This window comes from Pantherophis guttatus, chromosome 8, assembly GCF_059756535.1.
Source record: "Pantherophis guttatus breed Tessera chromosome 8, ASM5975653v1, whole genome shotgun sequence".
Taxonomy (NCBI): Eukaryota; Metazoa; Chordata; class Lepidosauria; order Squamata; family Colubridae; genus Pantherophis; species Pantherophis guttatus.
In genome coordinates, this window is record NC_142070.1 from 24114 (window position 1) to 39733 (window position 15620).

The following is a 15620-nucleotide window of genomic DNA, read 5'->3' on the forward strand; positions in this document are numbered from 1 at the left end:
GAGGTGTCAAAATGTGGGCTGAACTATGCTACCATTGCCTGAATGTAGGTATGACTGAACTAACATCTCCAATTAGTGTACCTCCGTGGTAAGTCACAAACTGAAGGACTGGCTCAAGTGCTATATCATTCAACTGTGTTTCTCATCCCTATCATAAAAGGTTCCCAGGGGAGGCTAGAAAATACGATTACCTAATCATACAACACAGCACAAGCGGGCAGGGGTGTGGCAAATACTTTAAATAGTGGTATCAAGATTCAGAAGGGTTTTGACAAAAATGCTACAATACAGGGTAAGCTGCAAGAGTTTTTTCAACATGGTCCTCCATTTCAGTAGGAAAAATCAAAAGCATAAGTTGTGGGGGAAATCACCTGTGTGACAGGAGTACACGCAAAAAGGCTCTAGGAAAGAGCAACGTGATGGGGCTACGAAAGAGAGGGGGAAAGTGAAATGGCTGCAACAACAATGTTGTGGGGTCAAAGGAAATCATAATTCTTGTTTCCTTTGCATTGGTCTGAATGCCCCTCAAACATTTTGGGTACAGAAGAAAAAGCTTGTGTGGAACAGCTGGAGATATTGGAGTAGAAGCCCTTATTGTTCCACAAATAAATGAAGATGACAGCACAAACAGAATTTGGAATAATATGGGGCGCCATATGCATGCATGCGTGCACACGCGCATGAGTGCGCACGCACACACACACACACACACACACACACAGAGTGAAATTTGATCCAGTTGTTTTGGAGAGCTACAACTATTCCTTCTTTATGCAGATCTTCCTATATCAGTACTGTGGAGCCATCCTGCGTGCCTCAGATGACCCTCAGCTAATCCAGGTCCAACTCTTTACCCTCTTGGCCATGTGCCAGCGAGGAGCCCTGGAGGCAAAGGTGAGAGGGCAACTACTTGGTGTGTAGGCAAATTATGTCCCTCATTCTCCTTCTGCCTCTAAGCTGGAGAGAAGGAAAACAGTTCAGGAGGTTATCGCAGAATAGCCTCTGAAGGATCTATCTATTTATCTATCTTACCTCAATCTATCTATTTAGGCAGACATTCTTAAAATTAACTTCTGTTCAAAAATATCCACAGTAAATCAAAGGTTAAAATATTTTGCTTCATTTTGTATTAGTATGTCAAGTTTGACCATTCTTCTCCTTTAGTTGTAATCCTTAGTTCTTTCTAGTTCTCTCTAGTGTTCAGTTTGTAAAATCTTATTATTTTTTTAAAGAATTCAAAACAATAGCATTTTCCCATAGAAAAGCTTCTTTGTAATTAATTCCAAAGTATTATTTTAAATTTATCTGGACCCTTAGTCCATTTGTAACTTGCTAAAATCAGTCACCATATTGTTGTTTACTCCAGAAAAAAAAGGCCTTAGACTTGTATTTAAACTTATTTCACTGAGGATTGAATGAAACTTACCTGGTGCTGTAAAACCTGTTAACCCAAAAGTTCCTAAGAGCTGAAAAGCAGTCAATAATTTTACAAAAGTAATTAGAAAAGGTAGTAAATGAACCCAGGATCCTTTTAAACATGCTGATCACTGTTTGAGTAAAATGTCTCCCAGAGCTGTAAACCTGCAGGAGATCATCGTCTTGTGCTCCCTTCATGGAGAGCGGCTACTTGGAACACCGGTGGGTGATCTCAAGCCTCCTCCTGGTTTGGAGAGGAGTTATGAGCAGCCAGTCTATCCATCCCTCTTGATTCCACCAGGATGGCTGGCTGGCTGGCTGGTTGGCTCCACTTTCGGTTTGCCATTACTCACCCAGAAATGCCACCACATTAAGAGAAATTGACAAACTGCTACATTTAAAATCAGAAAATGAAACTCTCCGCTTCCATATGAAAACTGTAGATTGGAAAGATTGTTGGATTGTTTAAAATACGAATAGAAGCTACATAACCATTATTCTCAGTCTCTCTCCTTCTTTCTCTCTCTGTCTTGTGTCTCTTAAAACAATATTCATTTCCAAACTCATAGGTATTATCATACCATCCTTCCTTGTTTAACTGGTCATTTTTAGCTTGAATTATTATGATCTGATCTGATTGATTTGATTTGATTTATAAGATACCTACGGTAATCATAAACTATTCAAGACTATGTAATTTTAAAAATGTCATTAAAAAAAAAGAATGAAACAAATAAAACATATCCTTCCAGGAAATATAAAAAGAATTTTTAAATCATATCACTCGTGCACAAATTACCCCAGCCCAGGATCTGCTAGACTGCCCTCCTCCAGGTGCCATTGGCCAGACAATGTCGGCTGGTGGCGCCCAGGATGAGGGCATTTTCTGTGGGCGCACCGACCCTCTGGAATGGGTTACCCACGGGGCTCCGGATGGCCCCCGACCTCCGCTCTTTCCGCCGTGACCTGAAGACATGGCTTTTTCAACAAATTTGCTGATCTGATGGGTGATTTTAATTGGAAGATTTTAATTGATTGTTTTAGTAGTTATTTTTATTGTTTTTATCATTTTAATTTTTGTGAGCCGCCCCGAGTCCTTTGGGAGAAGGGTGGCATATAAGTATAATAAAATAAATAAATAAACAAATAATACTGGAAAAACCAGTTTGTAATTTTTTTTAAAAAACAGTAAATAAATATTTGGTTGGATGATGCCCAGCTCCTATGTTTTATTTTAATATTGTGTATTTTATGTGTTGGATTTATTTTACTGTAAGCTTCCTGGAGTCATGAATGTGAATTGAACAGTTAAATAAGTAAGTAAGTAAGTAAGTAAGTAAGTAAGTAAGTAAGTAAATACTTTCCTAAAAAAAATATAGCAGGGTTAGGGCCATGCAGATCTTGGGGGAGGGGGGTTTCTAGTCCTATCAAGCAAGATATTTTCTTCAGAATAATTATTTCCTGGGACACTATGCAAAAAAAACAAAGGAGATTTTTACATGTTTCCTTGGGTTAGCAGTTTTGGAGGTGTTCCAGTAGACGGTATAACCAGATGACCCAGGACACTGTGGCACCATCTGCTAAGGACTGCGAGGGGGTCACAAGTTCATTGCCCTGTGCTGGCTGGAACAAGCCCCAGGATCCCACCTTGTGTCTTCCAGTGGAGTTGATGAACTGGAAGCAGAGCAGCACCTCCCTGCCTGCCCAGTCACTGAGGAGACGGGCCTTGCCTGAAACCTTCCCTGCTTGGGAAAGCAAAACCCCTCGGAGAGAAGCAGAGCTCCTGCTTAGCTCTTCCTAACTGCCGCTTCCCCCCACATACACACACTCCTCCTGCTCTTCCTCCATAGGGCATTGCTGCTGCTTGTGGCTTGGCTGCCTCTCGCCACATGGATGAAGTTTTCAAGGCGCTGGACAGTTTCGGCAGAACTCTTTCCACTGCAGAGATCCCCGTGTCCAAAACCAGCCAGGTAATGTTAGAGAGCATCAAGTCAATGCTCAGAACATCATTAATCCTCTTTTTGACAGTGCTTGTTGTGGGATATAAATGTGGGTACGGAAGCCTTGTTTTCGTAAGGTGAGTTCATTCCTGGGGCCGGGGCTTCTGCCCTCCCCGCATCTGCTGTGGGCCGTCCTCAGTTCCCTTGGGCCGGACCAGTTCTCGTGCCTCACAACCGCCTGGGCTGCTGCCCTTGACAAGAAGGGTGGGAACTCGTCTGGGGGAGCTGATGGATGGCTGGGCCTTCTTCCCTACAGCTCTGCCAACGGAACACACTCCTGCTCTGCTACGGTCGAGTGGCTCTGGGGATCAAGGAGGAAGTCCTGCCACGAGTGGAGTTCATCGTCGCCAGGCTCATCGAGTACTTCCTTATCGACCCCTCGGTACATTTTCAGGCTTTGAACCAGGGAACTGCTTTGGTCACCAAATATTTCTCCTTGCTCGAGGGAGCTCACCCGGGAAAAAAGCGGCCCAGCTCAGCTGGGCAAGCAAGAGGTTCTGGAGCTGAGTGGGGCAGTGATGATGCACCTCACAGCCATTTGGTGGCCAGTGGTTTCTAGACTTTGGTTTTGTCTGTTTTCTTATTCTGAGAAAAGTTTCCTGTTTATAATGTCTGGCATTTCATCTGCTTCATCAGAAGCCCCCAGTTCTGGCATGCCCATGGGAGGAAAAATCCACTTGGTATCCCCATTTTCTGGGGGCCAGAATAGAGAAATAAAGTGGGGAAAACAGGCCTAAGAGACCAGTGCAGACACCTAGCACCACCTCCTACTATTAATCTTCCTCCTCCTCTTCCTCCTCCTCCTCCTCCTCCTCCTTCCTCTTGTCAGCCTGATGAAACAGCCATGCAGAGCTGGGGGGGGGCAACTCCTCCAACACAGTCTCCTCCTTAGATCCACAAGGTTCCTGTACAGAATGAGGAAAAGACCAACACTTTTTGTGCAACGTGGTTTAGCCTTCCAGGGTTCCCCAGCCAGCAGGACCATTTCTGGGAAGTCACTTGCATTTTTGAAGGATGCCAAGTTGGAAGATCCTGGACTGCTGTAGTTCACTAATCAGGCTTTTTCACAATGACATCTGAGCCATTTTCCGCTCTCGGTTATAGGACCTGAATCTGAAGAAGAGCTTTCTGATTGCAGTGCTCATGCTCCTTGAAGCCATCACAGCCACGGGCAAAGCCGGAGCAATAAGGTTGCACCCGAAAGCACGCTTGGTAGAGTGCCTAATAGTAAGTAGGCTGCCTTGACTTCCTGCCGAAAAATCCCAGGACTTGCCCTAGGCAGCTTTATGATGGCGCAGTGGTTAGGATGCAGTATTGCAGGCTGACTCTGCCCACAGCCTGAAGTTTGAGCCTGATGGGACTCAAGGTTGACTCATCTTGGAATGGGTTGGCAACACTTCTGGAGGCACAGTAGAGATTAGACAACCCATGACCCGCTGGGTCATCGTTTCAGAGCTATTTCTGTACCAAATTCTCAATACTTTCAATAATGACAGAGCTTCTAATGTACTGGAAAAGCTCTTAAAAATTCAGGGAGGAACTCAGAGACGCATCTATCTGGAAAGTCAATCAGAATAGAGCTGGAAGGGACCTTAGAGTCTTCTAGTCCAGCCTCCTGCTCAAGCAGGAGACCCTACACCCAGTGGTGGGTTTCAGATTTTTTTTACTACCGGTTCTGTGGGTGTGTCTTGGTGGGCATGGCATGGCTTGGTGGGCGTGGCAGGGGAAGGATACTGTAAAATCTCCATTCCCACCCCACTCCAGGGGAAGGTTACTGCAAAATCCCCATTTCCTCCTGATCAGCTGGGATTCGGGAGGCAGATAATAGATGGGGGCAGGGCCAGTCAGAGTTTACTGGTTCTCCAAGCTACTTAAAATTTCCGCTACCGGTTCTCCAGAACTGGTCAGAACCTGCTGAAACCCATCTCTGGCTACACCATTTCAAACAAGTGGCTGTCCAATCTCATATAAAAACCTCCAGGGATGAAGTTCCCACGACCTCTGTTGGCAAGCTGTTCCACTGGTTAATTGTCCTCACTGTTAGGAGGTTTCTCCTTAATTCCAGGTTGCTTCTCTCCTTGATTCATTTTCATCCATTGATTCTTGTCCTGTCCTCTGATGCTTTGGATAATAATGACCCCCTCCTCTTTGTGGCAGCCTCTCAAATACTGGAATATTGCTATCAGTTCCCCCCAGTCCTCCTTTTCTCTATGCTAGCCAAACATAAATCCTACAACTGTTCTTATGTTTTAGTCTCCAGGTTTTTAATCATCTTAGTTGCTCTTCTTTGCACTTTTTCCAAAGTCTCAACATCTTTTTTGTAACATGGTGACCAAAACTGGATACAGTATTCCAGATGTGGTCTTACTAAGGCTTTATAAAGTGGTACTAATACTTCACGTGATTTTGATTCTACACCTCTGTTTATGCAACCAAAGATTGTATTAGCTTTTTTGGCTGCCACCACACACTACTGGCTCATTTTTAAGTGATCGTCCAGTAGGACCCCAACATCCTTCTCACAGTTATTGTTTTTGAGCCCAGGTGTAAAACCTTGCTTATTTCCACATTCAATTTCATTTTGTTGGATAGAGCCCATTGTTCAAGTCTGTCAAGATCTTTCTGGATCCTAAGCTTGTCTGGGGTGTTGGCTATTTCTGTCACCTTAATGTTGTCTGCAAATTTGATGAGTTCCCTTTCTATTCCCTCATCTAAGTAATTTATGAAGATATTGAAGAGTATTGGGTCCAAGACGGAATCTTGTGGTACCCCACTGCTTACTTCCCTCCATGTAGACATAGTACCATTAAGGATTACTCGTTGAGGATAGTTTGTCAGCCAGTTACAAATCCATCTGGTGGTGAAGCTGTCTATCCCATATTTTTCTAGCTTCCCAAAAAGTACTTACTTTATCAAATGCCTTGCATTTAAATATACTGTCCACAAAATTTTGCCGGTCTACTAGTTTAGTCACTTTGTCAACGAATGAAATAAGATAGGTTTGGCATAATTTGTTTTAACAAACCTGTGCTGGCTACTAGTTATAACTTTACTTGTTTCTAGATGTTCACAGATCTGTTTTTTTATTATTTTTTCCAGTATCTTCCCAGGTATTAATGTTAGACTGATTGGTCTGTGACGTCCTGGGTCTGTTTTGTTTTTGTTTTTTCCTTTTTTGAAGATGGGAAACACATCAGCTCTTTTCTAATCCTCTGGTAATTCCTCGATGCTCCAAGATTTTTTAAAGATGTGATACAATGGTTCTGAGATAACATCTGCCAGTTCCTTCAAAACTCTGGGATATAATCCATCAGATCCCAGTGATTTATATTCAAGGTCAGACAGATATTCTCTTACCATTTTCTTGCTTATTTTAATTTTTATTTCTAGTCTGTCTTTTACAGTTATGTTTTTGGTAGGTTGGGCTATAATTTCTTTTTGTGTGAAGACATGCAAAGAATGGGTTAAGCAACTCTGCTTTCTCTCTACTGCCTATTACTTCCTTGCCATCTTCTCTCTAGTTGACCGACTATTCCCTTGACTTTTTTCTTGTTATTTATATGTTGAAAGAAATTTTTTTTGTTATCTTTGACTTTTGTTGCAAATCTTTTTTGTTGTTGTTGTTGCAAGTAATCCATATTGAACTGTATAGCACAGTCAAACATCAGGAGTTGACAACATGAAATGAAATTTGCATTATGTCATAAAAGCGTTTTATGATAATTTTTATAAAATGTTTTAGAAAATTTGCAAAATTTCAATTCCACGGCATTCATGGGTTCCAGAACTTTGGACACATTCTTTAAGTTAGCCCATTTGAGGTACTTTGGTTCAAAAATGGTTGCTCTATAATGCATTATTTGGCCCACTTAAAGGTTACACACAGAGAAACAAGAGTCTTAGTAGTATAGAGATATAATTTCAGCCTAACTCACCTTACAGAGGTGGTGGGTTATCCCTGTTAGCCTGTCTGGGCAGGCAGGTGTACTTTGGAACCTAGCGCCAGTCTGCAGGTGTACCTCAGCTGTAATTTCTGAGGAATCTGCCAGTATAGTTTAAAATCATATCGCTTACCTATTTATGTGCAGAACACAGGAGAGAAGGAAGGCCTTTCAATTTCTTTGGTCATTATACTGCATTATAATAACATTATTTCTCGTTTGGGTTTGATCCAATTCTTTATTTTTACTTTTTATGGATACCTCATTTAGATAGTAACTCTTAAGATTTAATAATATTGTTCTATGGGGTTCCACACTACAAAACTGTTGCAAAGATGAAGCTCTGGAGGATACCTTTTTTTCTGGAATGAAGTAACTGCATGAGCAACCTCTGCCAGTGAGAAGGTCTTTCTGCTTAAAAGTTGTGTGTCCCTTATGAGCTTCTGGCCATCATGATACTGGGGGAGTGGGGGGGCTCAAGCAGCCGACATTCAGGGACGAAAAGAGTCTCAGCATCACAGGTGGGGGAAACCTTGACTTTTTCAGCCCAGGATTTTTAGCCTGGGAGAGAGGGGAAATGGGGGGGGGGTGCAATTGGAGGCAACCTAGAACCAAAGCAGAGTGTTAGAGTCAGCGGTGGGTTGCTACTGGTTCGCCCCGGTTCAGGCAAATCAGTAGCAGCGGCGGCAGGAGGCTCCGCCCATCCCCCACCCAGACATCGTCAAATACATTCTGCACATGTGCAGAAGTGGTGCGTGTGTGAGCGAAGCAAGCACGCACGAGTGAACCAGTAGCAAAGATAAGTGAAACCCACCACTCGTTAGATTCCAAACTGGGAGACTCCTGTATGTCTTCCCCTGGGCAAGGAATGCATATTGACAACAGGTGTGTGGCTGGATGGGAGACAGCAAAGAAGGGCACCTCTCACCTGATGAAGGCCTTGGCCCTAAGTGCCTACCCTCTGGAATACGAAGCAGTTGTTCTTCAGAGTGAGGCCCCGTCCCCTGCTTGTCTCCAGGTCCTTGAAGGCCACCCAGGTGAGTGGGCCTCTCCAGCTGACTCTCACTCTCTCGTTCTGTCTCTCCCACACTGGCTGGCAGGTGCTGATAGAAAGGGAACCCATCCACGTTCTGGGCAGCACAGTGCGTCAAGATGCAATGTATATCGCTAAAGAACTCAGGTAGTGGAGCAGGGTACTCACTTCCTGCAGGGTGGGATGGTGGGGAGCGATTTTGGCCATTCTGTACATTCAAGCGCACCCTGCATAATAACACGATGGCTTCTTTTGAGGAGACTAAATATAGTTTAGCACCTCACCTAGGAGGTCACAACTGTGTGGGAGGGGGAGAGGAACGACATTTTTATGTCCTTTATCCTGAATTGCTCCAGCAAAATTGTAGGGAAAAAAAGAAAAATCAATTTACAGTTCATGGCAACAATGGACAAGCTGTCTCAAATGTGCTTTTTTCAAGACCACCATAACTGGGATGGCTGAGCATCTCCGTAAGCAATGGACAAGCTGGCAATAAGCCAGAAAAAAACAGTGAAATTATAAATTGATCCATTTTTTTCATAATCATTGAAATATAAGACATGAATTAAATAGAGCAAATGCAATGCAAGATTGATGACCTCCCATAATGATAAATCATCCATGAATTGAGGAGCAATTGCCTGCTAAGTGAACCCTGGTGCAGTTTAAAGTGTGCGGACCCCATTTTCTGTTGAAATCTAATTTTTGGTAGGGGGGGAGAGTCCAAAGTACTTCAGATTATTTTCCAATAATAGACCTGGGAAAATGGGGGCAGTAAGCAGGGAGGAACGTGACCGGGCACGTGACTGAAATGAGGCAGAGGAGAATTAGTGTGGAGTCCAGGTGAGAAGCAGCTCCGCTCCATCTTTCTCTTTCTCGTCATCCTGCCTTTAGACTCTTGGGAGGGCAGCCCTTCCTGGAGAGTAGCCCTTGCTGGGAGGCTTGATGCGTTCTCAGAACATGCGGAGGACAAAAGGGTAGAATCCCATCTGTGAAGAATTCCGGGTTTCCATAGCTGAGAGTGTGGCTCTTATACACACTCAGGATTCAAACACATTGTTTTTCTATTCATTTTGAAGTTGAAAGCGAGGCTGTAATCCATTGGGCAAAGTCATGTTTCATCATTTCTTGTGGCAGCTAAATCTTAGGTGTGTTTCCGTTCCATCAGCCACCTGAAGCCTCTTCTTGAGCCAGAGAAGAAATCCAGCCTCCTTCATGCTTCTTTCAAAAGTGTCTTTTGCCTGGCCCCAATGGAGATCCTGGAAAGGCAGTCTTGCGTGGATGAGAAGACATCGGATATAAAGGTGAATCCTTTGAGTATCTTATCCAAGCCCTCTTTATTTCCCAGACTGAGTTTTTATTTCTGGATGATAGTTACCACAGAGGTTATGACTCTGCTTTGATAATCTGGCCTAACAAGATGCAAATCTATGCATAAGCGTCCAAATTTATTTTCCAACTTTACATAGAATTATTTCAAAAAGTACAGAAGAGCAGGAAAAAGGGGGAAAACAGAGTTGGTTATGGAGATACCTTTGGCTAAGTACTGTATGGGAGGACGATGATTTCTGGGGTGTGGGAGATGAGTGCCCTCTGTCTTTTCCCAAGGACTCGTGGACTTGCTGGGTGCTGCTTGGCCCCAGTCTGAACATCTCAGTGCCCAAGTTATTCCCTGCTATTATGGGGAGCAACCTCACTCACGAAAAGTCCTGGTCTCGACTGAATAAATGAATTGACCTGGCAGGGAGAGAAGGGTGAAAGCAAAGGGTTTGTTCATGTGTAGGAAAAAGGGGGTTGCAGCTGCCAGTGATTCTGTTCCGAGGAGCTCTCCAGGGTGCAGGAGGCTTCCTTGGGTTGTACCCCTGCACACGATTCATCTTGTTTGCCCACCCGGGACAGTTCCCATGGCCTTAGTCTCACTGGCCCACTTGTGCCTCAGGCCTTCTACCAGCAGACTGTCAGCTGCTTCGAGGAGATGCTGCAAGCTCTGCTGTTGGAGAACCCACAGCCCAGCGAACTCAAGCACATGATGGAGGTAGGCAGAGAGAAAAGCTGGCATCTGAAGGGTAACTCTCTCGAGGGGGTCAGAGCCCCTTCAGAGCATTCCTGACATAGGTGTGGGGAGATTTCTTCGGGAGTCACTTGGTTTGCATTAGCCTGGGTGTGTATTTTTAGATTGTATTTTTTCCATCTCTGTTATTTTAGTGAGATGGCAGCTGCGTAAATTGATGCCAGTTAATCCATCTGCCAATCTCACAGGCAGTGGGAACGACTGCTACCGGCACAGAGTTATGGGTCCCTTTTTAAGCCGTATAGAATAGGGGGCTGCTGCCTCTGCCCCTCCTGGCACTGGTCACCCCACCTGATGAACTAAATGATTCCTGAGGTATTAGGAAAGAGGCATTTCTCTGAGTTTTCTGACCAATAGTCGCTCCAGAGAAAACCAGATTGGGCCTATAAAATCTGTGAAATCAGGTTTAACTCTATTCTTCTTAGGGCATTCTAAGGAAATCCGCCCTCTTGTATTAGCAATTTACTGTCAGAAAGGAGGTCAGGGCACTTCCCTCGAGTCCAAAGAGCAGGTGTCAAGCAGCTGGCCAGGCGTGGAGGCAGGCATCTCAGCAGTCCAGTGTCCACTTTGAGTGGCTGCCACTGGCAAGGATTTGGGTATGAAGGAGGGAAGGAGTTCCTGCTCCTTGCAGAATGCCTTTGAGAGTCTAGTCAAGTGTTTACCACCCTTCACTTTTTAATTAGTACCTCGGGATTTTTGCAATGTTTGAAAGAACTAGCATTTGACCAAACCTCATTTGCAGAACACCACGGGAAAGTGAAATGCTATTGGTGACATTCTTCATACCTGCATCAGAATAGCCTCACTAAGATATACAAGCTCCAGAATCCTTGGGGGGACCCGGTATATTTCGGGCACTCGTTACCTTACCAGTTCCGTGGAGTCAAAGCGCATCCCAAGGCCAGCTCTAGGCAGGTTGGACCCAAAGCACAATCATATTCTGGCACCTTCTGGTTTTGTTGCCAATTTCAAAAAGACACCCTCTTGTTTCTTTTTTTCTTCAGGTTTTTGAGCTTTATTCTTAAGATTTTCAGCCCAGGACAAATTTTTTTCTTGGAATGTTCACCTTATTTACAATGCAAAATTACATTCCGCTCTCAAAAGGATATACCATTGATGCTTTTCTGGTTTTTTAAAATTTATTTATTTATTAAATTTATTTGCGCCCATCTTGTTTTGAAGCAAATCTGGGCAGCTTGCAGCATTAGCAACATTAAAATTATAAAAGTTAAATATTTGTAAAGCAATAAAAATGAAAATGGTTTTATTGGTTTTTTTGGAAGCTTTTTTTCAATTTTGCCATCCCCCAAAATGTGTACCTCTAAGCCAGGGCCTGTTCTTTCTTGAGCTGGTCCTGCATGCTTCATGTAACATTTTTGTGCCTGCCTTTCCTTCGATAGCTCATAGAACCATGGATGGTATCAAAGTTAGATCATGTACGTGAGAGAGCTGTGGAGACAGCAATGAAGCTCTTGAAATTTGTAGCTGACCGCTTCCACCTCGATGTGAGTATCCGTAAATTGAGCCGCTTACCTTCCTAATTGGAGCTTCCTCTCCTTAAGAGGCTCAGGGTTTTCCTCAGTACGGTACAGGACACAGATACAAGGACAAAAGCCTAGCTTAGATAGGTGGGCATCCTTTTAAAGTTACCACTTGATGGGACCTCAGAGGTGGCCTTCCCCATGGCTGCCCCAGCCCACACCATCATATCCACAGGACCCCTATTCTGCCTTCCAGAGCAGGGGTCCCCAGTCCATAGTCCTGCACCGGTCTGCGGCATACCAGTAACCGGTCCCCACCAACAAGCGAAGCCCCATCCACGAGATGCAGGCAGCACGTGAAACCACGCCCCCTCCAGACTTGGGAAAAACCTCTCTCCACAGATCTGGTCCCTGGGGCCCAAAAGGTTGGGGGCCACTGTTCTAGAGGGCTGTGAAGACCTGGCTCTTTCCCAATCATTGCACTAGGATGGGGCTTTAGCCAGGAAGGTCTGGGGCCTAGGGAGAAGGGCCCTTTCGGTTTTAGCTGTGCGTTTGTGGATTTTTGAGGGCCACCTAGAATCGTTATATCAGATAGGTGGCCATATAAAATAAATGGAGTGGCCATTCGGGTACTGGCTCTGACAAGCAGGGGTCACTCCTTGAAAGAGCAGCAGGGTACCCGTCTTGACAGAGAAGGCAGATCAGCTGCCATTCCAGTCTGGGCCCTTAGGAAAAGATAGGAGGGTTGGGGCCAACCTCACATGGAGGAGCAAGATGTTCCAGAGGGCAGGAGCCACCACAGAGAAGGCCCTCCTCCTTGGATCCCACCAGCCAGAACAATCAGGCTGATGGGACCCACAACATGCCCTCTCTGCTGGCCCAAGTGAGACCGGCCAACCCCAGTGAGATGAGACAGTCCCTTAAGTAACCTGGACCCATGCCATGAAGGGCTTTAAAGGGGATCACCAACACCTTGGAAGCAGACTGGTAACCGATGCAGCTGGCGGAGCAGTGATGTTACTCATGCCATCCTACACGTCATCTTGCCCTTTGAGCCCAGCCTCTCCATTGTGCCCCTAGAAAGTTTGCCAGGTGGTGCCATCAAGAAGGCAAAGTGGCTAGCCTGATTTCAGGAAGGCTACAGTGCCAGTCTTCCCCTCCAAGCCCACCTGTGGGCGTGGGGTTTTAGCTTTTCTCCTGCCAACCCAACAGCTCAGAAGTCTTGTCTAAAGACTTTCAGTATGGTGCATGGTAGGTGTGTGGGACGCACTTTCGGAAGGTTCCGAGTTTGTCTGACAAGAGCAGAAATCGGCCTCACACAGGAGTCGGCTAAGAAACATCCAGGACCCCCTTCAGTCTCAATTATTCCCACATCTCCCTGTTGTTTCTTAGCTCTCTCGGGAATTTAACAAGTTGGCCCACCTGGCAGCCCTTTTGATTGGCCTGTGCAATGACCGGATGCCATGCATTAGTTCTTTTGCCGTGCAAGGAGTCAGCTGTCTCTATGAGATCTTACTGCACCGTAAAGGTGAGGCCTATCATACTAGACATCTCTTTCTCTGCTGCTGCTGCTACTCAGAGGGAACCTGAGTGAGGCAGATTCCACAGCTGGTCTTTTGGGGCTCTGGGAGGAAAGAGATGAGCTCAGGGAGCACCAAGAACCCAACTGGCCAGTCCTGAACGACATACGTGATTGTAACGACAGCTACTCTCTTCTGCTCTAGGTCTGAGGACAAGCAAGCAGAAGAAGCGGAAGTGGCCAATGAAGAGGAGCGTGAAATGCCAGGAAGAAGACAGCCCTGCTGGTCAAACACCGGGCAGCAGTTGGCAGATAGCAACGGTACTGTGGCTGCCTTCAAGGGGTGCGAACTAGTCCTCCACTTATGACCACAATTGGGACCAGAATTTCCATCCATTGCAGTCATAATTTGAGTCAGGCCTGATTTTACGACACTTTGTACAGAAGTCATTAAGTGAATCACCACGTTCATTAAGCAATAGCAGCTTCCCCAATGGGCGTTCTTTTGCTGGAAATAGGCAGAAATGGTCCCAAATTGCACTACACTACACTACAACCAGTTGTAAATCTTGTCAGGGTTGGATTTACCCATCTCAAGCCTCGTTTAGCCTGCAGGCTCTTCCCTGTCCTCTCCTGCCTAGCCTTCTGAATCTCTTGCAGAAGAAACTCTCCAGGAAGGGCCCAGGGCTGCTTGGGGGCTCTCTGGCCCTGTCCGTTTGGGGAAAAGGATGTGATGGATGCCTGCCAAACCTTGTGCTCCTCTTTGTAGCATTGCGGTGACCAGCTCTTCTCCGTTCAGTTGACCAACCTCCTGCTCTCCGTTCTGGACTATTTGAGAGGCTCCGGTCCAGAAGTCCTGGTGGCAGCAGAAGAGGTCCTCAGTGCAGTTCTGCAGAACCATGCGATGAAAGTGGAAAGGGTGAGGAGTTCCAGCTGCAGCATCCATCCTCTCCCTCAGATTGTTCCTGCTACTTAAAATGCAGCATTTGTTTCTTGGTTGCTTGCTCTGAGTTTAGAGTCCTCTCCGACCGTGACTGACTCCAAGCAGGTCTGATCTCACACTGTTCCCACCACCTGGGTGAACAAAAAGAAGTCCTTGTCTTTCTGGACTCTTCTACTCTGAGCAGCCCTGGGCTCTGCTCAGTTGTAAAGGATTCAGGTCACAGGAAATGCGTTCCCAGGCCCTATGCTACGGCAGGATCAGCACTTCCTCCAGAATGAAGCTCACCTGGGGATGGTCCAGATCCTGCCATAGCACAGGACCTGTAAAGGGGGGTGTCAGGGGCAGAAAGAGACTAGAAGTTGCCAGGGCTGAGGCCTCCTTATGCCTCTCCCTCACCTCTACCCTGCCCTAGCTCTCCAATGCCACTGGTGGCACATTCCAAGCGGGTGGGCCGGCAGAGCAGCCATGGCAGCAAACAACCTTTGGGTAGGCACCCTGTTAACACGCAGCATAATCCCCTGGGTGATCCTGGCAGGACAGCCCTCAGCTGGTGAAGAAGCAGGTAGGTGAATTGCCCATGCTTTGCATCTGGAACCCAACAGAAGCTCGTGCCTCTAGGCTGTGACCCAAGCAGCTGCATTCAGGGAGAGTCTGGAAGAAAATATGACAAAAGCATCAGTTTAGCCTGGAAAGATGGATGGGGGAAGGAAGAAACTTGAGAGGCTCCCTTGACCTTCTTGGGTACCAGAGGGAGGGAAAGAGAAGTCCTGCCAACCTTTCGAGAGTTTGTTATAAGCCCCTCCCTCAATAAAGGAGATGCTGGTATTGTTTTTTGTTTTTTTTTTTAATTTGATTTATATGCCGCCCTTCTCCGGAGACTCAGGGCAGCTTACAATGCGTTAAGCAATAGCCTTCATACTTTTGTATATTTTTACAAAGTCAGCTTATTGCCCCCACAAACTGGGTCCTCAATTTACCTACCTTAGAAAAGATGGAAGGCTGAGTCAACCTTGTTTGTGGTCACTCCTTCCTCAACTGGCCTGCCTGGAAAAGCTGAAGCAGCCTTGATTGCTGTGCTTCTGGGTCCTGTTTATTGTTTTCATTGCATTTGTTTTCATCTTCTTTGCAAATGTGGTAAACCACCTGGTGCCCTCTGAAGTAGAGCAGGACACCAAAGGCTGCCGGACTGACTAATGGTGAACAAAGAGTCCCAGCA

General features: G+C 45.7%; 1 protein-coding gene across 3 annotated transcripts in view; it reads left to right on the forward strand.

The window, feature by feature from the left end:
- LOC117670691 (maestro heat-like repeat family member 5) overlaps nt 1–15620 on the forward strand; it is a 67719-nt gene that overhangs the window by 17473 nt on the left and 34626 nt on the right. For all 3 annotated transcript variants that reach the window (XR_015729278.1, XM_034426034.2, XM_087875382.1), the window contains exons 8-18: nt 778–894; nt 3267–3386; nt 3673–3798; nt 4521–4643; nt 8458–8537; nt 9559–9694; nt 10330–10425; nt 11862–11966; nt 13335–13470; nt 13667–13782; nt 14231–14380. Coding sequence is in view for 2 of the 3 variants with exons in the window: in XM_034426034.2 (XP_034281925.1) it covers nt 778–894; nt 3267–3386; nt 3673–3798; nt 4521–4643; nt 8458–8537; nt 9559–9694; nt 10330–10425; nt 11862–11966; nt 13335–13470; nt 13667–13782; nt 14231–14380 (1305 nt within the window). In the remaining variant the exon portion in view is untranslated. The remainder of the gene's footprint in view (nt 1–777; nt 895–3266; nt 3387–3672; nt 3799–4520; nt 4644–8457; nt 8538–9558; nt 9695–10329; nt 10426–11861; nt 11967–13334; nt 13471–13666; nt 13783–14230; nt 14381–15620) is intronic.